This window comes from Sapajus apella, unplaced genomic scaffold (assembly GCF_009761245.1).
Source record: "Sapajus apella isolate SASKATOON/1434 unplaced genomic scaffold, GSC_monkey_1.0 scaffold22, whole genome shotgun sequence".
Lineage (NCBI taxonomy): Eukaryota > Metazoa > Chordata > Mammalia > Primates > Cebidae > Sapajus > Sapajus apella.
In genome coordinates, this window is record NW_022436962.1 from 15,806,248 (window position 1) to 15,833,758 (window position 27,511).

At 38.8% G+C, this 27,511-nt stretch overlaps 2 protein-coding genes across 3 annotated transcripts in view; one reads left to right on the forward strand and one right to left on the reverse strand.

The window, feature by feature from the left end:
* NSL1 (NSL1 component of MIS12 kinetochore complex) overlaps positions 1-15,080 on the reverse strand; it is a 40,379-nt gene extending 25,299 nt beyond the window's left edge. Inside the window, exons 1-4 of one of the 2 annotated variants that reach the window (XM_032289185.1) lie at positions 14,808-15,080; positions 11,530-11,608; positions 8,689-8,819; positions 6,762-6,816 (exon numbers count right to left, since the gene is read on the reverse strand). In XM_032289185.1, the coding sequence (XP_032145076.1) occupies positions 6,762-6,816; positions 8,689-8,819; positions 11,530-11,608; positions 14,808-15,041 (499 nt within the window). In that variant the 5' untranslated portion in view covers positions 15,042-15,080. The remainder of the gene's footprint in view (positions 1-6,761; positions 6,817-8,688; positions 8,820-11,529; positions 11,609-14,807) is intronic. The other variant, XM_032289184.1, reaches the window with a different exon arrangement.
* Positions 15,081-15,137: 57 nt separating this feature from the next.
* The window catches only part of TATDN3 (TatD DNase domain containing 3), a 44,172-nt gene continuing 31,798 nt past the window's right edge, over positions 15,138-27,511 (forward strand). The window contains exons 1-4 of the mRNA XM_032289498.1: positions 15,138-15,237; positions 18,132-18,164; positions 19,551-19,624; positions 20,146-20,230. Coding sequence (XP_032145389.1) covers positions 15,178-15,237; positions 18,132-18,164; positions 19,551-19,624; positions 20,146-20,230 — 252 coding nt within the window. The 5' untranslated portion in view covers positions 15,138-15,177. The remainder of the gene's footprint in view (positions 15,238-18,131; positions 18,165-19,550; positions 19,625-20,145; positions 20,231-27,511) is intronic.

The window sequence follows — 27,511 nt, forward strand, 5'->3', positions numbered from 1 at the left end:
GTACACCTGTAATCCCAGCTACTACTTGGGAGGCTGAGGCATGAGAACTGCTTGAGCCCAGCAGGAGAAGGTTGCAGTAAACCCAGATTGTGCATGTCACTGCACTCCAGCCTGGGTGACAGAGCAAGACTAAGCCTAAAAAAAAAAAAAAAAAATCAAAATCATATCAAGTATCTTCTCAGGCCACAATTGAAAAAAATTACAAATCAATAACAAAAGGAACTATGGAAATTATACAAGCACATGGAAATCAAGCAACATGCTCCTGGAACAACAATTGTGTCAATAAAGAAACTAAGAAGAAAATCAAAATATTTCTTAGGCGAGGCACAGTGGCTCGTGTCTATAGTCCTAGCACTTTGGGAGGCTAAGGTAGGCATATCACTTGAGCTCAGTAGTTTGAGCTCAACATGGCAAAACCCCATCTCTACAAAATATAAAAAAATTAGCCGGGCATGGTGGCATGCACCTATAGTACCAGCTACTTGGGAGGCTGAGGTAGGAGGACGGCTTGAGCCCAGGAAACAGAGATTGCGGTAAGTCAAGGTCCTGCCACTGCACTCTAGCCTAGGCAATAGAGCCAGACCATGTCTAAAAAAAAAAATTAAAAATAAATATTTCTAGAAACAAATGAAAATGAAAACACAACATACCAAAGCCTATGGGATATAGCAAAAGCAGTGCTAAGAGGTAAGTTTATGGCAATACATCTCTACTTCAAAAAAGTCGAAAGATTTCAAACAACCTAATGATGTATCTCAAGGAACTAGAAAAGCAAGAACAAAACTCAAAATTAGTAGAAGGAAATAAATAATAAATACCAGAGCAGAATTAAACAAAACAGAGACTAAACTGCAACACAAAGGATAAAAACAAAAAAGCTGGTTTTTAGAAAAGACAAATGAAATTGATAAATGGCTAGCTAGACTAAACAAGATTGGAAACAAAAAATGGAGGCATTATAAATGATACCACAGAAATACAAAAGATCATCAGAGACTATTAAAATAGAACAACTACATGCTAACAAACTGAAAAACCTAAATGAAATGAGTAAATTCCTAGACACATACAACCTACAATGATTGAACCAGGGGGGAAAAAAAACCCCAGAAAATCTGAATAGACCAATAACACATTACAAGATTGAATCAGTAATAAAAAGGCTCCCAAAAGAGAAAAGTCCAAGACCAGATGGCTTTCCTGCTAAATTCTACCAAAATTATAAGGAAGAACTAACATCACTTCTTTTCAAACTATTCCAAAAACTTCAAGAGGGAAGAATTGTTCCTAACTCCTTATGAGGACAGCATTACCGCTAATACTAAAACCAGACTAGAACACTACAAAAAAGAAAACTATAGGCCAATATCCCTGATAAAGAGACATAAACATCCTCAACAAAATACTAACAAACCAAATTCAACAACACATTAAAAGTCCCACTTGGTCATGATACACCACGATCAAGTGGGATTTATCTCAGAGATGTGAGAATGGCTCAACATGTGCAAACCAGTAAGTGTGACAGATCACATCAACAGAATGAAGGACAAATGCCATATTATCATCTCAGTAGATGCAGAAAAAACATTTGATAAAATTCAACACTCTGTCATGATAAAAACTCTCAACAAATTAGGCATAGAAAGAAAGTACCTCAACATAATAAAGCCCATATATGAGAAACCTGCAGCTAACACAATGAATGGGGAAAAGCTAAAAGTCTTTCAAGAACTGGAACAAGACAAGGATACCCACTTTCACCACTTCTATTCAACATAGTACTGGATGTCCTGGCCACAGCAATGAGACAAAAGAGAGAAACAGAAGGCTTCCAAATTGTAAAAGAGGAAGACAAACTGTCCATGTTTGCAGATGACATGTTCTTACATATAGAAAACCTAAAGACTCCACCCAAAACAAAACAAAACAAAACACCTTAGATCTACCTGATAGACAAATTCAGTAAAGCTGTAGCATTTCTATACATCAGTAATGAACCAGCTAAAAAAGAAATCAAGAAGCCAATCCCATTTATAATAGCTACAAAAAAAAATAATAAAATACCTGGAAATATATTTAACTAAGAAGGAAAAGACCTCTATAAGGAAAACTACAGTACACTAATAAAAGTAATTGAAGAGGATATGACATGGTTTGGCTGTGTCCCCACCCATATTTAATCTTGAATTGTAGCTCCCGTAATTCCCATGTGTTACAGGAGGGACCTGGTGGGAGATAACTGAATCATGGGAGTGGTTCTCCCATACTGCACTTGTGACAGTGAATAAAATCTCATGAGTTCTGATGGTTTTATAAGGGGAAACCCCTTTCGCTTGGCTCTCTGATTCTCTCCTGCCACCACCACCTTAAGAAGTGCCTTTTGCCTTCCGCCATGACTGTGAGGCCTTCTCAGCCACGTGGAACTGAGTCCATTAAACCTCTTTTACTTTATAAATTACCCAGTCTCAGACATGTCTTTATGAGCAGCATGAAAACAAACTAATGCAGGATACAAATAGAAAGACATCCCTTGAGCACAAATCAGAAGAATTAATATTATAAAATAACCACCCTACCCAAAGCACTCTATGGATACAATGTAATTCCTACCAAAATACCAATGACATTCCTCACAGAAAGAGAAAGCAATCCTAGGTGAGGCACAGTGGCTCACACCTGTAACCCTAGCACTTTGAGAGGCTGAGGTGGTTGGATCATTTGAGGTCAGGAGTTTGAGACCAGCCCGGCCTACCTGGTGAAACTCTTGTCTCTACCAAAAAAAATAAAATAAAAATAAAAAAATAAGCTGGCTGTGGTAGTGTGCACCTATAATCCCAGCTACTTTGGAGGCTGAGGCACGAGAATCACTTGAACCCAGGAAGCAGAGGTTGCAGTGAGCTGGGATTGCACCACTGCACTTTAGCCTGGGTGACAGAGTGAGAACTTGTCTTAAAAAAAAAAAGAAAGAAAGACAAAGAAAAAGAAAAAGCAATCCTAAAATTAGTACAGAACTACCACAAAAGAGCCCATAGGCAAAGCAATACTGAACCAAAATAATAAAGCTGAAGGCATAATACTACTTGACTTCAAAATATACTACAAAACCACAGTGACCAAAATAATGTGATATTGATATTTAAAAAAACATGGACCAATGGAACAGAATAGAGTCACGGAAATCTAGGTATTTATAGTCAACTGAGTTTCAACAAATGTGCAAAGAACATACATTGAGGAAAGGATACCCTCTTCAATAAATGGTGCTGTGAAAATTGGATATCCATACGCATAAGAATGAAACTAGACTTCTATCTTTCATCATAGAAAAATCAGTTTAAGATGGATTAAAAACTTAAACATGAACCCAAAACTATGAAAATACTATAGGGAAACACAGGAAAAACACTCTGGGGCATCTAGGAAAAGATTTTATGGCTAGTACCTGAAAACCACAGGGAACAAAAACACACAAATGGAATTACATTAAGCTAAAAAGCTTCTGCACAACAAAGGAAACAATCAACAGAGTAATGAAACAACCTGCTGAATGGGAGACAATATATGCAAAGTATTCATCCGGTGAGGGACTAATAGCCAATATATACAAGAAACTCAAATAACTCAACAGCAAAGAAAAAAAATCCTGTTAAAAAGAAGCTAAAGGATCTGAATAGACATTTCTCAAAAGAAGACATGAAAATGGACAAAAGACCCATGAAAAGATGCTCAACATAACTAAATATCAGGGAAATGCAAATCAAAACCACAATGAGTTATCGACTTACCCCAGTTAAGATAGGACTACTATCAAAAGACAAAAAATAACAAATGCTGGTGAGAAAGTGAAGAAAAGAGAACTTTTAGACACTATCAGTTAGAATGTAAATTAGTATAGCTACCATGGAAAACAATATGGAGGGTCCTCAAAAAACTAAAAATAGAATTACTGTATGCTCCAGCAATTCCACCACTGGGTATTTATCCAAAAGAAACAAAATCAGTATATCTAGGCAATATTTGCATACCTATTTTTATTACGGCACTATTCACAATAGCCTAGATACGGAACCAACCTAAGGGTCCATCAACAGATGAATGAAGTTACAGATATGATCAATATGATACAATTTATATAAAAACTTAAATGCCATACACTGTTTATGGATACATATCTATAAAATAAGTATAAAAACATGAATAGCAAGGATTCACATAGCTTGAGGATCCTGGTTATACTTCTGAGGTAAGAGGGCATGGAATGGGATAGTGGAAGACACAAAGTTTCGACTATATCTGAACATTTTAGTTCCTAAAAAGGTCTGAAACAAGTGTGACAAAATGTGATTAGCACTTAAATATGGGTGGTGGGAACAGAGATGTTCATTATGTTGTATTCTTTATTTACTATATGTTTGAAATAGTTCAAAGAATAAAATAAATCACTCTGTCCTATTTATGTAGAATGAAATGGAAGAGAGCATGAGTGAAACAAGAAGACCTTCTAAGAGAGCATTTGTAGAAATCCTGGCTAGAGTAATGGTAACCTAGAATAGAGATAACAATAGCAAGATGAAGAGAAGTCGGTGAATGTGAGATGATACTAAGAACAATTTATGAGATGTATTGCTGGACCGGGTATGAGGAGTTTGACGGAAAAAAGAATCAAGGTTAACTTCAGATAAAGCAACATGTGGGTATAGATGTCACTTACTCAAATGGGTAAAATTGGACAAGGAACCAGTTACGGGGCATGAAAGAATCCTGTTTTATGTTCATATTTTATTTCTCTTACTCAGACATATGCTCTTTATGGGGATAATCTGTTTGTTTTATCTTTGTATCCTCCAAAGTTCAGAATGTAACTAAGTTGAATCAATGTTATACACACTGCCTAAATAGTTTTGAAAACAGACAACCCTCTTTAAAAGTATCAGTTTTCAAAGAAATTTTATATCACTTAGTATTACAATAAAAGAAAAAAAATGTCAAGAAGTTCCCACAAAAGTTTTCCCATGCAGCTGATTCAGATTTTTAAGGCCCATAGAAATTTAGGCTTTCCTTTTTCTTCCTGAATCATTTTAATCAGTTTCATATGATTCTACCAGTTCAATAGATTATAAGGTATGCAATATTATAAGGTATATTACTATAAATGGGATGCAATTTATAATAGGGTTATTACACAATATATCCTTATAAACTACTAGTTATGTATTGTTTTAGTTATATAGTTTATACAGCCCCTTATCTGGCTTAGCTATACTACAACCTTGATAAGTAGGCAGGACATTCTGTAATGTTCAGTGCAGAGCTGGAATTCACACACCTAAAGCATCAGGCAGCAATTCTAGAATTTGTCATTTTAATAATAATGAAACTGATGCTTGAAGAAGTGACTTGGCCAAAGATATAAAGTTAATAACCATAAGCTAATTTTGTTGTCCGTAAGGAACTGATGCTATCCTAAGCTTGTTACCATTATGAAAATACACAATGAAAAAACTCAAAATTTATCCAAAAGATAGATTCTGATTCTTTTGCTTACTTTTGAAGTCAGAATCATATGACACAGAAGATCTCTTCCACTAATACTACATAATCAGAACAGTGAAAGTAAAATCATGTTTCAAAGGATCATTTAACTAAGTGTGTTTTCCCTAGGATAAAAGGTAACCACATTTCTTTAGAGGGAAACTGACTGTAACTAAAAAGTAATATTTGAGTATATCATAATACCACAAGTTTCAATTACTGTTTTCATGTTTTTCAAAACCAAAACAAGTATATGTCAACCTCTGCATATTGGCAACTACCCCTTTTTAGTGAACCATGAAAACTGATGAGTGTTAGGTCCTAGGTCAATTTTTAATGTCAAACACAGTAAGTGATGTGATTTTAATCAATTTCAGAGTAGCTTTGTGCTTATACATCCCCCTCTTAGTTTACCCCATTAGCTTAGACTATTTGGGAAATGTGAGGGAGCATATTAAAAAATAGTTCGGAATTCAACGAAGTACTCAAAGCTTTATGTATAAATGTCCCATACAAATAAATCAGAGATTTAATTGTTTTATCCTAACAGTTCAGAAATGGCATTTTTGAGTGTCAAACGCAAATTCCAAAGGACTTAGGAAAACTGTTATAATTTTTTAAATATGAGAATACAGTCATTTGAAAATATACATAATTCACATTTTTAGCAATGCTAGTTCTGCTGCTGAATTTACATAAATTTGTGTAAATTTCATTTCTCTGTTGTATGGGATACATCTAAACAGAAACAAAACTGAGTTCGAAGGCATAATGAGTATACTTATCTCTTCTTAAATTCAATATTATATTTTATTTGATTTTAGAAACAATGAGAAACCAATGATGGTTACTACACAGGGTGTGACACTGTAAGAGAATGCTTTAACAGTATAGCTTTGGCTGTAATGCAAAGAATGGGTAGTCCAACAACAGAGATAGGAGGGTATTAGAAGTTAGAGATGGGTATGTGTTACAATAGTCTGGGTCAGGAAAGAACTTTATAACAGCTCAGATTCCTGGGTCCTACCCCTGGAATTCTGAGTCAATGGGTATAAAGCTAGTCCTCATAATTCTAGGTGAAGAGCTAAACATGAATGACTGGTAGGAAGTTAAACCATCAAAGAGAGAATATCCTTGATGCTGACCCTTTTAGAAGAGTATCTGAAACCCATTAAAATTATAAGCAGATGCTTCATTTTTACCACAAATGGATAATGACTCACCTGGATCAGGGTCATATTTTAGGTCCAGTGGATGTACAACAGGGTGGTACTGCTTCTAAACATAACATAAATTAAAACACATTTAATCACTTAATGCTTCGTATAAACATCTCTTTCAGCTAATGTGGCAGATATACTATAGAGTCAATAGTGCCATTCTTTTGAGGAAAAAAAATTAAATCCTACAGTCTGTAGGGAAGAGGAGGAGAGAAGGTAAAACCAGTCAAACTACGTCTGAATTATGTCTTTTACAGTACTGCCACCTACTGTATACAATAAGAAGTGGCATTATAATAAAAGTATAATCAGGAAAAGCAATCAAGGAAATTAAAAGCACAGAGACTGAATTTTATGTTTAAAGTGCAGGGTAGCCTCCAATTATGAATGGACTGTGTTTCAAAAGTTCATTCAGGACAAGTGTTTGGAACTCAAAATGCCTATTTCCATGAAAACTTGGCTCTAAAAGTGGCGAGGCTACATTACCACCACACTAAGCCTATACATCCTGCGACACACTGAAATTATAGTAGCAGAATTGCTGGCACATAATCTACAATTTAGGCAAAAAGAGGAAAATATTCTTCCTTATTCTTGCCCAAAGCCAGCAGAAGCCAAAAAGGTTAAAAGCAAGCAGGCAAGAAGAAAAAAAGTCTGGTCTTCAGCCAGCTATAGTGGCTCACATCTGTAATCACAGCACTTTGGGATGCCCAAGGCAGGAGAATGGCTTGAGCCCAGGAGTCTGAGACCAGTATGGGCAACAAGGAAGGAAGAAGGGAGGAAAGGCACAGGGCAGGGCAGCACAGGAAAAAACTTTTAAAAGGTCTTTGGTATCCTCACCTCATCCATTTTACATCACTTTTTAAACCACCACAGCAGTACCTCACCTAGGTCTGCCATCTTTCTTTTATGCAATACTGATTACTAGTTTTAGGGCTTTGGGGGTAGTGAGGCAGTAAAAAGGGAGACACTGAAAAATACACTTTGAATGTTTTTCCTGAAAAAAACTTTCAAGTGGGAGGGGTGGGGGAAGTGATGGAATGGAGTACTTGAGAACTGCTATAAAAAAATTAAAAATTCTGCTCATGAATATTGTTTTTCATAGAATAAGAACTAAAATGTTAGATAAAGTATTAAGCCTGGACTTTAATGCCCTGAAACAACCCTCAAACCGAGGCAATTAGAAGATTTATATGCGAACATATGTACTAACTATTTCAAAAACTAAAGGCAACAGTATTGCATAATCTAAAAACAAAATGGACCTCACTGGAGGGGCAATGCTATTCCCAGCAAACCTCCCCACCCCACCAAGGGAAGATCTGGGTCCAATTTTCTTGTGTATTTCCTATTTTTTTAAAATTCCAGTCCTAATAAATCTGAAAAGATGAGGGTGTGATATGGTTGGTCATTGATATCTACAGTAATTGTAAGAAGGAAGTCTATGGCTCTGCTTGTCTAAAAAGCTCATGCTGAAGAAGCTGACTTCCTGGTCTTGTGACACAGATGGTCATGATTTTTTGCAGCAAAACAAATTACACCCAATTCATAAAATAAACTTCAGTGTTATAAACAGGTACTCAAACTCTCTTCATCATCAATTTAACTAAAGGGGCTTCCGAAATATACAAACATACAAATATATGCAAAAACAAATGACAAACAGAAGGAAAAGTGTTAAAAGCTTCCTTTTCCATTGGTCTCAGAATCATAAAGTCATTGTCAGTTTTCCATCGTCAATTTCAATTTTAACCACTCACTATACCTTTCATTTTCTTCATTTTTGAACCAGTGTGTTCAAAACATAATATGACTTAGAAGAAGAAAGTCTTGTAAGACAACAAAATGTCATTTATCTCCAAGTAGAGCCTTATATTTTAATGTTTTTACTGTGTTAAAATATACAACTTTTAAAGGCAAATCTTCTTACCAGAAGTTCTTGTTTTGCTTTTATGGTTTTGATGACACATTCCAGGATCTTTCTGGGATACTGCTTACGTTTTGTGGCTATATCTACTATGATTTCATCAAACTGATCTTCCAGTACTTTGATGTCAGAATCTATTTGAGGAAAAAAAAAAAGTATATCTAAAAAGTTCCCTAAAACTCATTGTTTACATTCTGTATAGACTAAATTTAGAAAACACAAAATAATGAAGGAAAACAAATATCGCAAGTTAATGGATGCCCCCACTTTGGTGACTGATTTATTTACGCATTGAACAATCAATTATTGAGCGTCTAGAAGAGGCTGGGCCTCAATAAGAGAAATACAAAGATGAGCACAACGTGATTTCTACTCTAAGAGGTCACAGTTTGCTGAAAGAAACAGATAACTGCAAGGCAACCTGATAAATGCAATAGAGGTATGAACGAAATGCCATCAGGACACAGAACAATGGAAAACTGACTGACTGGGAAATGTAAGACTTGAGCTTGAAGTAAAAGTGTAAGTCCAATGGATAAAAACTAGTATAGGAAAAAGGAATGGAGAAGAGCATTTTAGGCAGAAGAAACAGTATCTGCAAGATCCTAGTCTTTGGGGACCTGAGGAAAGTTTTAAATTGCTACAGATTAAAGAAAAAATGGATGATAAAATATATAAGAACCAGACTGTAAAGGGTATTTAATATCAGGGATGCTAAGAAGTTTTGGCTTATTATGTACTGAATCAAAGCTATGACAGTAGCTGTGAGTGGAGTAACAAGATCTGAAATAGGACTCAACTGGATTGATGGTAGGAAAAACTGAAAGATATTGTGAGTTTAGAGTTTCTTTCATTTAGCTAACTGCATTTTATAATATGCTTTTTCACGTTATAAAATAGTGATTCTCAAACTTTAGTAGAATAATCACCTGGGGAGTATGTTAGGGGCACAGAATTTTGATACAGTATGTCTGAGATGGGGCCCAGAAATGAAGTACCCTAGATGAAATGAATGTAGGTGATGCATCTAACTTCATTTTGAAAATCATTTTAAAGAGTGAAAATACTAAGTAGTTACAAATACTAAAGAGCTAAGTCCTCAGCTTAAATGGTCTACCTCATATTGCTCTGTTGTGTCAAAATCTATGTTAGAAATTGACCTATTTATTTTAATGATCATAAGCTTTATTAGGAAGAAATCTGATGTCTGAAACATAATTTTTTGAAATATTTTGAGAAATTGCTAATATGTTTCAGCACATACATATCAGATAAAGATTAATCAAGCATATCAGGTATACTCTTTCTTTCAAGTAACAAATATTGATTCCCACTAAATTTGTTCTTTTTAGGGTACCCTTTTTTTCCCTTTTTCTCTTTCCTTCCTCCTTTCTCTTTCTTTCCCTCTCTCTCCTTCCCACTCTGCCTCCCTCCCTTCCTTTCCATCTTTCCTAGCTAGATAGATAGATTTTCAATAGCTTTTGGGGTGTAAGTGGTTTTTGGTTACATGGATGAATAGTATAGTAGTGAAGTCTGAGACTTTAGTGCACTCATCACCCAAGAAGTATACATTGTGAGGGTACCCTTCTTTTGAGGGCAAGAAATAACAGTTATTTCTTACTCTGGATAATTATTTAAATAAGCAGCCCTCCCTAAATTTTCATTTATTCATTACAAAAGTTAAATCATTAGCCTGAAGAAAATAATGTACTATTCACAATCAGTTAAAAAAAAAAGTATTCCAGCTACATCTTTTTCGTAGAGAGGAAAATGCTTTCTTAGCACCACCAAACGATAAAGCGACAACTAAAATGTATAATGAAATTTGAACAGGAGCCAGCCGCAGGCCTATAATCCCAACGCTTTGGGAGGCCAAGGAGCCTGGCCAACGTGTTAAGATCCTGTCTCTATTAAAAACACAAAAATTAGCCGGGCATGGTGGCAAGCACCTGTAATCCCAGCTACTTGGGAGGCTGAGGCATGAGAATTGCTTGAACCTGGCAGGTGGAGGTTGCAGTGAGCTGAGATCATATCACTGCATTCCAGCCTGGATAAGAGTGAGACTCTGTCTAAAAAAAAAACGAAAAAAAAAGTGAACAGGAAAGAATGATTCATTAATTTAACATATTTCATAGGTGCCTACTATGAGCCAAGAGTTGAGAACAAGGTTGGGCGCAATGGCTCATATCTGTAATTCCAGCACTTTGGGAGGCGGAGGCAGGTGGATCATTTGAGGGTAGGAGTTTAAGACCAGCCTGGGCAACATGATGAAACCCCATCCTCTACCAAAAATACAAAAAATTAGCTGGGCATGATGGCACATGCCTGTAATCCCAGCAACTCGGGAGGCTGAGGCAAGAGAATAGCTTTAACCTGGGAGGCAGAGGTTGCAGTGAGCTGATATTGTGTCATTGCATTCCAGCCTGGGTGACAGGGCAAGACTGTCTCAAAAATAAAAAAGAAAATTTGTCTTTTTAAGGAGCCTTCTACAGAGATGTAAGCTCATCCTTCACATGTTACGCATATAGTTTAACTTTACACTTCTAAGGGTACTTCACTATTCCCTCTAGAGATCACTTACAAAAATATGACTTGCTTTGTAAATAATTACAGAAATCCCTTAAGCCTCTTTTGTCACCTAGAGACAGCTCTATGGTATTTTACAATAAATTATTGACAAGACTATTGAAGTCATAATCTCAGTTCTTTATTATTCCCCTAGTAAAGAACTTCTTAAAAATAAATGATACTGAAAATGGAGATTAAAAAACAGCATTCAAAACAAAATTAGCTGCAAAAATAACCCAGAAATTAATAACAGATGGAAAAAGTTAAGTCACATACCCAGAAAACAGTTATCTGAAGCTTCCTGCCATGCTTGCCCGTTAATGCTGACATTCTCTTGCACAGCTGATTCAAAAGTCTGCAATAAATTCACAATAGTCAAGTCACTAAAAATAATTTTACATACTCTATTCAAATGTTTTGGTAAAATAACACTTCCAGATTTGTGACAGAGGATATAAAGAAAGGTAGCAGAATAGCGTATTAGTATATTATTCTCTTCAATGAAGATTCCAGTTCAATTATTGATCCTGCCTACATTTTGGTCTCATAGCCATTATGCTACCCAAGAGAAAATCTGATACAAAATTTTGGAATATTCTTAAAAATGAAAAAAATGTACTCCTAGAATGAAAGAAAAAATAAAATCTAACAAATTTAGGCTCTGTTGAATCTCAGGGGCACAAGTACTCTACATGTTGCTGATGTTAACAAGAGGAAAAATATACATTCTTAAAAATAAAATTAACTTATATTTATAAAGGACTATATTTTTGAGAGATGAACGCTTAAGTATGCAGGGATGAAATGACACGAGATCTAAGATCTGCTTTAAAATGGCAAATGTAGGCCAGGTACAGTGGATCATGCCTATAATCCCATCTCTGGGAGGCCAAGGCAAGAGGATTGCTTGATAGTTCCAGACCAGTCTAGGCAACATAGTGAGACACCCTTCTCTACCAAAAAATTTAAAAATTACCCAGGCATAATGGTACATGCCTGTAGTCCCAACTACTTGAAAGGCGGAGGCTAGAGGATCACTTGAGCCCAAAAGTTTGTGGTTACAGTGAGCTGTGATTGCCACTGCACTCTAGCCTCGGAGACAGAGCGAGATGCAAACTTTGCAATTTTGACAACTGTTGGGTTTGGTGGTAGATATATAGTGTCCACTGTACTAATTTTTTGTAAGGTCAAAAATGTTCATAATACATTAAAAGAACTAAAATACAAAAAAAAAAAGAAATAAAAAAGGCAAATTGGACTTCATCATTTTTTTTAAATAATAAAGGACTAAAGGAATTCTGCAGTACATGTTCCCTGTTACTCAATAATTTCACGTCTAGCAATGTATGCTAAAGGACTACTCTCATAAAAACATACAGAGAATGTGCTAGAAGTGTTCATTTCAGCACTGTTTGAAATTTTTTAAATTGTGGGAAAAAAACTAAATTCAAAATTGGAAGAGTTAAATAGACAATATTCATACCACGCAGTACCTAAAAAGAATGAAGACAATCTCTACATAACACTGACGAGTAATAGTCAAAGACTTGTTTGGTTTCAAAAAAGGCAGGTCAATAACAATTCATTCATCAGCATGACAATATTAATGTAGACAAACAAACATAAACAGAGAGAAAGAGGTAAAACCATAGAAAGGGGTATAGAAAGTTTACTCTCTCCAAGTACACTCCAAAATAATACGTCACGTCCTAGAAGGAAAAGGGATAGGGAAGGGGAGCTCAAAGAATTTTACTTTACGCTATTGTTTGAATTTTTTTACGAGCATATATTTTGTACCTTTTGTATAATTAAAAATAACATAAACCAAATGACTGATAATTATGAGTTAAAGTACATATTCTACATTTCAAAGATTTCATAAAGTAAAATCCTTTTTTTTTTTTTTTTTTTTGAGACAGAGTTTCGCTTTTGTCACCAAGGCTGGAGTGCAATAGCACCATCTTGGCTCACTGCAACCTCTGCCGCCCAGGTTCAAGTGATTTTCCAGCTTAGTCTCCTGAGTAGCTGGAATTACAGGCATACGCCATCACCCTCAGCTAATTTTTATATTTTTAGTAGGACAGGGTTTCACCATGTTGGCCAGGCTGGTCTTGAACTCCTGATCTCAGGTGATCCACCTGCCTCGGTCTCCCAAAGTGTTGGGATTACAGGCGTGAGACACCACACCCAGCCTATGTATGTTTTAATTATTTTCTAGGATTACTTTCAAGAATTGCTGAGAAAATATATTGTCCTTGTAATATTCATTGCAGACTCCTACCAATACTATTTTTAAAGAAAATCTGCTACTTAATATGCAGTTTTAAACATGGATACAACATAAAGCTTCTGCCTTATTTAAAATAAAACACAAGTGAGTTTCTGTGGTAGTCTAAGTCCTGGAAACTTTATCTTATAATTCACTTTACCATCCCATTAAACAGAATATAATAGGTTAAAGCCGAGCCTCTTTTTCTGTAAGACACATAAATGTTTTAAACACCTTAGCACTTCCTGGAATCAGACAAATTCTAAGATCATTACATAACAAGTCTTCTCCCAAAAAACTACTAAAAATGTCCTGAGATGTATCTCCATTCTTGCTTTGCTTGCAAGAAGAAATGACGTAAGACCTACTATATACAAAACTACATACACAACCCAGGAAGTGTTTCTTCATTCTTCCACTTAACCTTTATTTTTACTGTTTGCACTGTGGTCATTCATAACTCACAAATGTGCTGTATTATAAGCTTTTAATTTTTTCCCTCTACATATAAGTAGATTGGTGTCTGTCATAGGAAGCACATAACCTCTTTATTTCTCGTTTTCCCAAAAAACTATCACCTTCAGGGCTATGCAAAATATTTAAGAAAGGCTGGGGAAATGCGGTATAAGGACCAACGTGTGATCTTAGTAAAGTTTACAACCAACACAAAATTTTTTAAAACCTATTTTAGACTTCCAAGGAAAATGTTTTCACTCTAAAACAGACAAAAGGAAAGACCAAATGCTGGCTGGGTGAATGACCAATTTTCAGAATTACCCTTTCCAGGAGAATTCCTCAGTCTACAGCTGCATTGTCCAACACGTGAACCACTAGCCACTTTGTAGTTACTGAGCACTTAAATGTAGCCAGTTCGAAAGATGTGCGGTAAATGCAAGACACCAGATTTGAAAAGCTTAGTACGAACAAAAGAATGCAAAATACCTCATTCATTTGATATTATTACATGCTAAAGTATCTTGGATTTACTGGATTAAACAAAATGTTTTATTTCCATTAACTTCACCTGTTTCTTACTTTTAATTTAAAATTACGTAAAGTTCAGCTTGTTTTGTATTTTCACTGAGCAGCGCTGTTTTAAATAATTAATAATACCCAGCTGACACCATCTATTTCTTTCTCCCCTCGCGTTTCTCGCACTGGTTCTACAGTTGCCTGGGGCACCGTTAATTCTGCCGAGGCCTGGCATGGGATCTTTCCGAATCCTAAGACCCTGGGTGTTGGGTAGGGGGGTGATAAGTAAAGAATTGGCTAACTGGGCCCGTACCCACTGCGCATCTCGCAGCACGGGCTCCCGAATCTCCTCCGGCAGGGCGTCCCCGAGCTTTTGCACGAAGCGGCCGCACAGCTGTAGCATTTCGGTCACAGCCCGCTTCGACGTGCATCGCACCCGAAAGTCCTCTCGGGGAGTGGCAGAAACCAAGGCTTGGCTGTCTGTCCCAGCCACTAGCTCCTTGTCCCACGGGGGGTCAAGGACCACTAACTCAGAAGACCCCGCCATTTTTTGTCGGAACTGTGGGCGGGACTCTGGAAGCGGAAAAGCGGTTTCCCACTGGTGTAACAAGCATGCCTCCGCCTAGAAACTTAGGACGCTGCAGCCAAAACGTTCCGGCCCCGGCTCTGTGGGCGCGTCGGGCATGGCGGGCAAAGGGTTGGTGGACTGTCACTGCCACCTCTCCGCCCCGGACTTCGACCGCGTATGTGAGGGCGATGCGGGGCCCGATGGAGCAGGGAGGCCCCCGTCCTTTCCACTCGCGTTATCTTTGCTCTCCTCCCTTGGGACCGAACCCCATCACCCCCACCAGACCCTTGTTTATGGCCATATGACCCGCCCCTCATTTTCCTATTCCCTATTTAACTTCAGACATACCGATTTTTTTCCCCTGATGAAGTCGCTGTAAGCTATAGTCACAAGGCTTTTGTTTGCTCTTCTGAGTTCCTGGAATCGTTCCCCCCCTCCCCTTGGCTGGCCTGTTTTTCAGTTCGGGCCTCTCACCTCCCTGGCTGAGACGCCACTTTTCCTGGGAAGCGGTCCTCAAAACGCGTTCAAATCGGGGAGAGGTAGGGCGCGGGCCCACGCCTGTAATCCCAGCACTTTGGGAGGCTGAGGTGGGCGCCGCGTATCACCTGAGTGCAGGAGACCGTGACCACCCCTGGGCAACATGGTGAAACCTCGTCTCTACAAAAAAATACAAAAATTAGCCGAGGGTGGTGGCGCTTGCCCGTGGTCCCAGCTACTCGGGAGGCTGTGGTGGGAGAATCATTTGAGCCCAGGAGGTGGAGGTTGTAGTGAGCTGAGATCACTGCATTCCAGCCTGGGTAACAGAAAAGAAAGAAAGAAAGAAAGAGAGAGAGAGACAGAAAAGAAGAAGAAGAAAAAGAAAAAGGAAGGAAGGGGAAGGAAGGAGGAAGTTAGGAAGGAAGGAGGAAAGAAAGGAAGGAAGGAAAAATATACGTGTATATACACATACACACATGGCCGGGTGTGGTTGCTCACATTTGTAATCCGAGCACTGAGAGGCAAAAGCGGGCAGATTTCTTGACTGCAGGAGTTCGGAGACCAGCCTGGGCAATGTGGTGACACCTCGTCTCAATTAAAATAATAATAAAAATAATACAAACATAAAATTAGTTATAAACTGTTTTACCCATTACATGGGAAACTAGAAACTAATGATAGAAAAGTAAGGGGAATTTTATTTCAGGGGGAAATCCTCCCAGGAGTTGACACTTAAGGCTGAGAAGACAAGGAGCCACCCAAACCAGGGTGTGAGTCTATGCTGGTGAGGAAAACAGATGGGTTGCAGGTCCCCAGACAAGACAGAATTTGGCACATTCCAGCTGCAGAAATGCTGAATGGAGCCTGATGAGCTAGAAAAAGAAAGGCATGAAACAAAACTGGAGAGGTTTGCAGGGGATAGGTGAGGTAGGTCAGTAAGGAATTTGGATTGCATTTGAAGCAAAATGTGGATTCATTAAACGGCTTTTTAAAAAAGAGAGAGTGACAAGATCTGCTATCCTTTTTTCTTTTTCTTTTCCTTTTTTTTTTTTTGAGACAGAATCTGGCTGTGTCACCCAGGCTAAAGTGCATAGTGTCTCAGTCTCCGTTCACTGCAACCTCTGTCTCCTGGGCTCAGGCGATTCTCCTGTCTCAGCCTCCTGAGTAGATGGGATCACAGGTGTGCACCACCACACCTGGCTAGTTTCTTGTGTTTTTAGTAGAGATGGGGTTTCACCATGTTATCCAGGCTGGTCTTGAACTCCTGGCCTCAAGTGATTAACCTGCCTCAGCCTCTCAAAGTCCTGGGGTTAAATAAAAATGGCTAGGCGTGATGCTATCCATTGTTACACCATTATGCTGCTGTATGGCAAATGGATGGCAGAGAAGAGTGGAAGCTAGAAGACCAGTTCAGAGGCTTTTGCAGTATATAGGTGAGAGATGTTGGTTGTTCGTACTGTGATGATCGCAGGTGAGTTTGAGGGAAATACATGGATTCAAGATACATTTTAGAGACACAATCCACAGTACATACTGAAGAATTGTGTGTGGATCGTAAGGGAAAGGGAGGAATCAAGGATGGCTCAGATTATTAGCTAGTGCTTTAGGGAAGATGGTGGTGCTGTTTACTGAGGTAAGGGAAGACCAAGGTCTGAGGTGGAGGTGGGGAGATAGTCAGAAAGAATAGGTTTGTGGGGAGAAAATAAAGATTTGTGTTTGGGGCATATTGGGAAGCCTAATCCCATCCCAGTGGAGATGTCATAATTTTTAAATGTGAGTCATGCGTTCAGGAAAGAGTTATAAAATAAAAATTGAGGACTCAGGCCAGGTGCAGTGGCTCATGCCTGTAATCCCAGCACTTTGTGAGGCTGAGGCAGGTGGATCACTTGAGGTCAGGAGTTCAAGACCAACCTGGCCAACATGGTGAAACCCCATCTCTACTAAAAATACAAAAATTAGCTGGATGTGGTGGCAGTCTCCTGTAATCCCAGCTACTCAGGAGGCTGAGGCAGGAGAATCGCTTGAACCCAGATGGTGGAGGTTGCAGTGAATCGAGATCATGCATTGCATTCCAGCTAGGAGACAGGAACAAAATGTTGTCTCAAAAAAAAAATTGGAGACTCAGCATAATGATGATATTAAAACCATGACAGGAAGTGAGATTATGCAAGGCAAGTGCAGAGAAAGGAGCAGAGGTTCTTGAAGTCAGAAAGAGGAAAGGGAGCCTGTCAAGGCGACTGAAAAGTAGCACCAATGAGAGAGTGGTGTTGCAGAAGCAAAGAATGGAAACCATTTTAAGGAGGAAGGAGTAAGGAAATGAGGGATTCCAAATGCTGTTGAGGAGTAGAGTAAGATGAGGACAGAGAAATACCCTGTATATTTGAAAATAGAGGTTTCTCTTTTAGTGTTGGGAACAGAAGCCAGACTTTACTGAGTGAGAGTAAACAGGAGGTGGGTCAATGTGGACTCCTTGCTTTCCACTACTCCATTTGTTGCTATCATTGCCATTCTTTGTGATGCCTCAACGACATTAACATATACAGTCCAAGATTATTCATCTAAATTAATGGTGAGTTCTTATGCATGTTTTAGGATTTGGATGATGTGTTGGAGAAAGCCAAGAAGGTAAGTCAATATTTGTAATTTCTCTTTTGGTTTTTTATTTTACTGTCATTTCAAGCAAAGACAGCTTGAAATTTAAATATACTAACTTGATGTTGTTTCAGTAGTTTATGATAAGTAGCATTTTTAATTTTTATTATTTATTTATTTATTTATTGAGATGGAGTCTCAGTCTGTTGCCCAAGCTGGAGTGCAGTGGCACAGTCTCAGCTCACTGCAACCTCTACCTCCCAGGTGCAAGTGATTCTCCAGCCTCAGCCTCCCAAATAGCTGGGACTATAGGCGTGCATTAGCGCACCCAGCTAATTTTTATATTTTTAGTAGAGACAGAGTTTCACCATGTTGGCCAGGCTAGTCTCAAACTCCTAACCTCAGGTGATCTGCCCACCTCAGCCTCCCAAAGTGCTGGGATTACAGGCATGAGCCACTGCACCCAGCCAATTTGTATTATTTATAATTAAAATAGAGACGAGGTCTGACTGTGTTGCTCAGGCTGGTCTCAACCTCCTGAGCTCAAGCAGTCTACCCACCTCAAGCTCCCAAAACACTGGGATTATGGGCATGAGGCACTGCTCCCAGCCTAAGTAGCATTTATTAAGTGTTTGCCACATGCTGGGTACTGAGCTAAGGCCTTTCTGGACTTTACCTCATTCAATATTTCACAACAGCCTTCTGAGGAAATTATTATTTTATAGCCAACCGTTTCCCATTTTACAGATGAGGAAACTAAGGCCTGGAGATTAGTAACTGGTCCAAAGACACATGCTAGTGAAATGACAGAGACAAGTTAGTCTGAATTCAAAACATGTTCCCATAGCTACTATGCTCAACAGCACTATGGAACAAATTGGTCATCTTTCAGTTTTTAAATTCATGTGATTCTGGAGATGTAGGATATATTATAAAAGTTTTCTGAAATGTTTTGATTTGTTTGGAAAAAAATTTTTTTTTGGAAGTGTTTATTAAATTCATTGTAACTAGCATTTTGTGGCCATCTCAGAAAATGATAGAGCCAGAAATGGTTGTAGTACATTTTTACATACAGCAAGCTTTCACTGTGGTAGCTTAATTAGGAATGTGGACGTTGGACCTGATATATAGACCTGATGTCCTTGGGCAAGTTATTCGATATCCAAAACCCTGTCTTCTGATCTGTACAGTAGACTACAGTCTACTTTATAGGTTTCTGTAAATTAAATGATGCAATATTTTTATTCACTGAACATAGAACCTGAAACATAGTAAATACTCAATGATAGCTCTTCTGATTGTGTTGATGGAGCGTGGGTGAACAAGGATAACTGAAATGCAGAGAAAACTTTAAATTTTTATATAATTTATATAAAATGTGTATTGTTAGGAACTCTATTCTTTTTTTTTTTTTTTCAGGCCAATGTTGTGGCCCTTGTGGCAGTTGCTGAACATTCAGGAGAATTTGAAAAGATTATGCAACTTTCAGAAAGGTGCTACTTCTAATTAAGAGGGCTGCTAATAAGAACACAGTTGTGACATCCAGTTTATAATATCAAAGATCCATTTTTAAAGAGAATAAAGAGGGAAAAGCATTTTAACGTGGTCCTAAAAAGAGATTCTTTTCTACTTATTCTTTTTTTTTTTTTTTTTTTTAAGACTGAATCTTGCTCTGTCACCCAGGTTGGAGTGCAGTGGCACAATGTCAGCTTACTGCAACCTCTGCCTTGTGGGTTCGAGCAATTCTCTGCTTCAGCCTCCCAAGTAGCTGAGACTACCGACATGCACCACCAGGTCTGGCTAATTTTTGTATTTTTTTGTAGAGACAGGATTTTACCATGTTGGCCAGGCTGGTCGCAAACTCCTGGCATCAAGTGATCCACCTGCCTCAGCCTCCCAAAGTGCTAGGATCCCAGACATGAGCCACCACACCTGGCCTCTACTTATTCTTTAGAATACATCGTAATCTACTAGTCTGCTATTCCTGCTTTCTTAATTGGTTCTACATTTTTAGGTATAATGGGTTTGTCCTGCCATGCTTGGGTGTTCATCCAGTTCAAGGACTTTTACCAGAAGACCAAAGAAGTGTCACATTAAAGGTAACAGTCATGCAAAACAGGAACCATTAAAAACAAACAAAAGAATTCTTTTACTCAGTAATCCTCCTCTTTCTAATTTATATTCTCAGGAAATAATCCAAAAGAAGGAAACACTACCTTATTTCACAAAGATATTTGTTGTAAGATTATTTGTAATAGAGAAAGAGTAGAAACAGCCTAGAGGTTCAGAAATAATCATTAGTTAAGTTGTAAAGTGTTAAATATAATGCATTTACAGAAAATGAGTATTATAAAGTGTATACAGCACATGGAAATGCTTACAGTATAATACAGGGAGAAAAGCAGAATACCAAATGGCGTATTCACTATGAATGACATATACATAAACATATATTCATAAAGAAAAGACTGGAGCGAAAACACGGAAATGATAGTAATTGTGTTAATATAGTAGAATTATGTGTAACTTTTTTCACGTTTTCTTGGTCCTGTAGTCATGTTGCTTTGGCAAAAAAGTGATAGAATATCTAGAAAAAGAAAGATACAAATTCAGAGGTGCCATATACTATAAGGGAACAGAGGAGTTCAGTTAAGTAGTTTGTCTTTGAACACAGAACCACTACCGCAGGATTGCCCTCCAACTATTAAATTGCACTGATTTTATAACCTCTCTAAAAACGTCCTACCCACAATGTCTCACTGACTCACAATAGTCGGTATGTCTTATATTTCACATTTGTCTCCTGACACAGCATCAGGAAGATGCACAATTTCTTGAGTGCTTTATTGCATAATAGGATTGATAGTCCCATTTCGAAGAAGTAATGACTTTTTGTTACTTATGAATAAATTAAGATATGGGGCCATTTTAAAAATAATAATGTATCTCTATTTCTATATTACGATACCTTAGGTAGCTCTACTTATTTCAAAATAAAATTCATGGCCAGCCGTCATGGCTCACGCCTGTAATCCTAACACTTTGGGAGGCCGAGATGGGAGGATTGCTTAAGCTCAGGAGTTCGAGACCAGCCTGGGCAACATGGTGAGACTTCATCTCTTTAAAAAAAAAAAACAGAAATAAACAAAATAAAATTCATGCACTTCAGGTAAAAATGCTTATCTTGTAGCTATCCTGAATTGTTAAGTATGATAAAATTAACTACATTGCCAGATAGTCACAGTTCTACAAATGTGGAATCATAGCAGGGCAGCACTTCTTTCATTTACGTGGGGATTTATACTAATAGACATTCATTTAGTTAGGTAGTCAAACAATGTGTACTGAGTACCTGCTACATGTCAGGCACTGCTGTCAGCACTGCAGACCCAATAATGAGTTAGATCCCTCTCACGGAAGCTAGATTCTAGATGGTGCAGGCAGTCAACAATTGCATGAACAAGAAGACTTTAGATAGCAATAAATGCTTTGAAGACAATGAAATGAAATTATGTAGTAAGTGTTGTGGATGCTGGTTGTTAGATGATGTCATCAAGGAAGGACTCTGTGGTAGTAACAGTTGAGCTGCAACCTGAATGCTACAAAGGAATTGGCCTTACAAAGAGAGGATCAGGGTATTTATATGCAAAGGAAACAACAAATCACAAAGGTCCTAAGGTAGGAATAAGCTCAGTATAGTCAAGAAACAGAAAGAGGGCTGATACAGCTAGAGGAAGAGAGGAATGATAGTGATGCAGTAAGAGGGATGTGCAGAGATTTCATATCGGACCTTGTTGGATTTTAGTTCACATGCAATGTAGGGTTTAATGTGAGGCATACCAAGATGTAATTTATGTTTTAAAAAGATCCCCTTGGCTCTGGCAGTAAAATGAGTTGGTGAAGAAAAAAAAAGATCCCCTTGGCTGTGGTATGAAGAGTGAGTTTTAAAGAGGGCAAAAAATGAAAAGGGGAGAAAGAAGGCTATGAATGATGGTGGACTGGATCAGAGTACTAGCATTGGAGGTAGAGAACTGGGTGGATTTGGCATATATTTGCCATTAATATAGAATTGAGTAGACTGCTTAACTTACCAAAGTAATTAATATGCCAACAATATAATAGGTACTTTTTTTTTTTTTCTGAGATAGAGTCTTGCTCTGCTACCCAGGCTGGAGTGCAGTGGCGCCATCTTGGCTCACTGCAGCCTCTGCCTCCCTGGTTCAAGTGATTTTTGTGCCTCAGCCTTCCAAGTAGCTGGGATTATAGGCATACACCACTACACCTGGCTAATTTTTTTGTATTTTTAGTAGAGATGGGTTTTTGCTATGTTGGCCGGGCTGATCTTGAACTCCTGCCTCAAGTGATCCACCTGCCTTGGCCTCCCAAAGTGCTGGGATTACAGGTGTGAGTCACCATGCCTGGCTGATAGGTAATTCTTGATTATCAAAGCAGGTAGAACCCATCAAATATTGTGATAATCCTCTGGAATAGAGATGAGCAGAGTTGGCCCTTTTTTATTCCAATTGCACTTGTAGTCCATACTGCAGTTTAGTTTTCTTCTACTGATTAGATTATAAGCCCCTTTAAAACAGGAAGTATGCCTCATTGCACCTTTACAACCTTCCAAAATACGTAGTACAAAGCTAGATAGGTACTAAGTATTCATCAAATTAACTTGTTTTGTAAGATGAATTGCCTAGCATCACATAAGTCTTTTAACATCTTCCTGAATTAATTAATTCATTCACTAAATATTATTACCAGGCACAGTTAGGCACCAGGGATAAATCACAGTGAAGTGTGATGGCTCACAAATCCCTGGTGGCATTCTGTTGCTCGTGCATGCAGGGTATTGGCTTTCCAGTTAGCTACTCTGTATGCTTGTCCCACTTCACTAATTTCTGTTAAACACCTGACCCCTGTTCTAAAGATTCTGAAGACTATACATTTTCTATAATAAAAAAAATTGATCTTAATTATTTAAAGATTAATCTCTTAATCTCTTCCCCTCCCTTGATCCCTTTTGTCCTCCTTCCTTCTTTCATTCATTCCCTTTTTTTGTCTCTCCTTCCTTTCCTCTTTCAGCAGCATGGTGGAAACAGCATGCATGAGCCTTGAAGTCAGAGAGACCTGGTCTACTGACTTCTGTGATCTGTTGCACATTACTTAACTTCGCCAAGTCTGAATTTCCTCATTTGTAAATGATGAAAATTATATAGTAGTATTATGCCCGGTCATAAGGGATAGGGGTATAGAATCTTCTTTTTACAAAAACTGTAGTAGGGCGGAGTGCCATGGCCAACTCCTGTAATCCCAACACTTTGGGAGGCTGAGGTGGGAAGATTGCTTGAGCCCAGGAGTTGGAGAGCAGCATGGGAAACATAGCGAGACCCTATCTCTATACAAAGGTTAAAAATATTAGCCAGGCATGGGGACATGTGCCTGTAGTCCCAGCTACTTGGGAGGCTGAGGTAGGAGAATCACTTGAGCCCAGGAGTTCAAGCCTGCAGTGAGCTATGATTGCACCACTGCACACTCCAGCCCGGGTGATAAACTGAGACCCTATCTTTAAAAAAAAAAACAAAAATGAGAAAAGTATAGTGGAACAATTAGCTGTTAAGGAACTTGAGGCCTTATGAAGGGAGTGGGGATGGAATTGCAGTCAGAAATAGACCTATAAATATCCTTATAAATATGCTGACATCTACTAAAATAAAATGACGGAGACCACACACACAAATGCATTTGTATATATTAAGTAAGTAATGTGAATTATATTCTACTATTAATTTCTATTTATCATTCTTGACTTGATAAAAGCTTCCAGGTCTATTTTATTAGGAGTTTGAATAGTCTTATGTAAATCTGTTTTGTTTTTTCATAGATAATACATATTCCAAGAGGCATGGTTTTTTCTACATCTGATCTTCCTCCAAATGTATAATTTCTGTGACTCAGGCTTTCTAGGCATCAGACATTTCCTGAGTTACTTCTCCTCCTTCTCCAGTCCCTCTGAGATCTCAGAGACATAGAGTAGTTTGCATGTGTAATAGGGAAAAAGCTTTGCCTGGAACTGTTTAACCTACTCATCTTGTTGTCAGATAGCTTCTATGACATCTAGGATCATATACCCATTACATCTCTTGACAATGTTAATTCTTCCTCAGGTCTACTAGCCTATATTTCAAGGCCTTAACTTCCTCTCCTTTATCTTTGTTCTCTCTCTCTCATAGTTGTAAAATCTGCTCCTGTTCCTCTGTCATCTGCTTTACCTTTCATCCCTTTTCCAGCTCAGTGCCTGGTTTGTGGAGTCTACTTGTTAATCTGGACTTTCATACACCTATGCTTTTGGATGAACTCTGTTACATGTCCTAGAAATTAACAGAGAAAATTGACAGTGGATTGACAAGAATGACAATCTGTTCTAAAGAATTCCAATAGAATGGAATCCTTTAATACGAAAAGAATGCTCAACTCAACTGGACACAGATCCCTCATTTTGACTTCATTAGCTATGGCAATGAGAGACAACTTTTTGAAAATACACAGCTAAAGCTGTCTGAGCTTTAAGTGGTAGACCAGTTTTTCATAATACACAGCTAAAACGGTCCCCGCTTTAAGTGCTTTAGCACTTAAAGCGGGGACCGTTTTAGCTGTGTATTTTGAAAAACTTGTGTGCTCTCCAAATAAAAAGCTGCTTTTCTTGTTACTTTTGGTCCCCAGGAGAAATGGGAGTCCTTTTCAGACAGCATTGGAGACACATGAGTCCTTCGGAGTCCTCTTGTCTACCTCTGAGGGTGCAATGAGGGCGTGAAGCACTTTGGGAGGTGTCCAGACACACAGGTAGGCTTGCTACGGAGCAGAGCTTCACACTTGGGGTGTGCTCCTTGTCATCATGAGCCATGTCTGAACGAAGTAATCACATTTCATATGCAAGCATGTTCTCCGTTTTACTGTGCTGTTGTTTTGAATCAGAGCAGCCTCGACAATGCTTTAACTTGATAGCCATGAATAATTTCGTTCTACGTAATAACGTGTGGGCTTTGAGGAGGAGGCAGCGTTTGATGAGAAGGAGGGAGAATGGACGTGTGTATTAGGGAAAGGTGTCTCTTCCTTTGGAGCATGGATGGGTTCAAAGCCCACCTCATACTACTAAGTATTTGGCTGGACTCTACCAGTTGTGTGTGAAGCCTGTGTGTGTGTGTGTGTGTGTGTGTGTGTGTGTGTGTGTGTTTGTGTGGGTGTGGGTGTGTCTGTGTTTCTGTCTCCAGACATGTGCAGCAGATGCTTCTTCATGTGATAGCAGAACCTTGGATAACCCCCAGCCCACCTGAAAACGCAATACATGTATGTTTTAAGACATATATGTTGATGATTGGTGAGAGCGTGGTGATTGAAACCAGCTGATTTCCCATGTACCACTGAGGCCTGCTCAGCTTTGCTCAAGAGGGTTCTTGACTCTTACTTTGTAGGAGGAGCTCCTAAGTGAATCGAGCCTTCTCAAGGGTTTCAGGTGGAAAGGCAAGATATCTCAGGTTAGACCCAATGTTAAAATTTGAACCGGGGAAATTCTCATTATAGACAAGGGACCAAAGACGGTGCCAATGGAGTCTAATGTCTTTTGATGTTGACTTCAATCCATTAAAGCTCTTGTGAAGCCATTCAACTGTAACATTGGGCCTGGGGGAGGTAGTGCACCCTCTGAAATTAGAGGCCTGAAGATTTGGATTTGATTTCCAGCCCTGTGCCAGCCAGTCAGCCACTCACTTTCAAGTGACAAGCCTTAGGCGGGTGACTTTCTGTCTCTGTTTCTCCATTTCTGCCCAGGGATTGCTGTGGGCCTTAAGGCCTACTGGGAAACGATCCCTTTTCCAGCTCAGTGCCTGGTTTGTGGAGTCTACTTGTCAATCTGGACTTTCATACACCTATGCTTTTGGATGAACTCTGTTACCTGTCCTAGAAATTAACAGAGAAAATTGACAGTGGATTGACAAGAATGAGAATCTGTTCTAAAAATTCGAATAGAACGGAATCCTTTATTACGAAAAGAATGCTCAACTCAAGTGGACACAGACCCCTCATTTTGACTTCATTAGTCAAATGAAGTGCTTTAAGTGCTTTTAAGTGCTAAAGCACTTAAAGCAGGGACCGTCAGGGACCGTTTTAGCTGTGTATTTCGAAAAAGTTGTGTGCTCTCCAAGTAAAAAGCTACTTTTGTTGTTACTTTAGGTAACCAGGAGAAATGGGAGTCCTTGTCAGACAGCATTGGAGACTCATGAGTCCTTCAGAGTCCCCTTGTTTGCCTCTGAGGGTGCAATGAGGGCATGAAGCACTTTGGGAGGTGTCCACACACAGGTAGGCTTGCTACGGGGCAGAGCTTCACCCTTGGGGTGTGCTCCTTGTCATCATCAGCCATGTCTGAACGAATTAATCACATTTCATATGCAAGCATATTCTCCGTTTGACTGTGCTGATGTTTTTAATCAGAGCAGCCTCCACAATGCTTTAACTTTATCGCCATGAAAAATTTTGTTCTACGTCATAACGTGTGGGCTTGAGGATTAGGCAGCATTGGATGAGAAGGAGGGAGAATGGACGTTTGAATTAGGGAAAGGTGTCCCTTCCTTTGGAGCGTGGATGGCTTCAAAGCCCACCTCATAATATTAAATATTTGTCTGGACCCTACCATTTGTGTGTAAAACCTGTTTGTGTGTGTGTGTGTGTGTGTGTGTGTGTGTGTGTTCGTGTGGGTGTGGCTGTGTGTGAGTCGGTGTGCGTGTGTCTGTGTTTCTGTCTCCAGACCTGAGCTGCAGATGCTTCCTCCTGTGGTAGCATGTTACTCAGAACCTTGGATAACCCCCAGCCCTCCTTAAAACGCAATACATGTATGTTGTAAGACATTTATTTTGATGATTGGTGAGAGTGTGGTGATTGAATCCAGCTCATTGCCCATGTTCCACTGAGGCCTGCTTAGCTTTGCTCAAGAGGGTTCTTGACTCTTACTTTGTAGCAGGAGCACCTAAGTGAATCAAGCCTTTTCAAGAGTTTCAGGTGGAAAGGTAAGATATCTCAGGTTAGACCCAATGTTAAAATTTGAACCGGGCAAATTCTCATTAGAGTCAAGGGACAAAAGATGGTGCCGATGGAATCTGATGTCTTTTGATGTTGACTTCAATCCATTAAAGTTCTTGTGAAGCGATTGAACTGTAACATTTGGCCTGGGGGAGGCAGTGCACCTCTGAAACTAGAGGTCCGAAGATTTGGATTTGATTTCCAGCCCTGTGCCAGTCAGTCAGCCACTCACTTTCAAGTGACAAGCCTTAGGCGGGTGACTTTCTGTCTCTGTTTCTCGATTTCTGCACAGGGATTGCTGTGGGCCT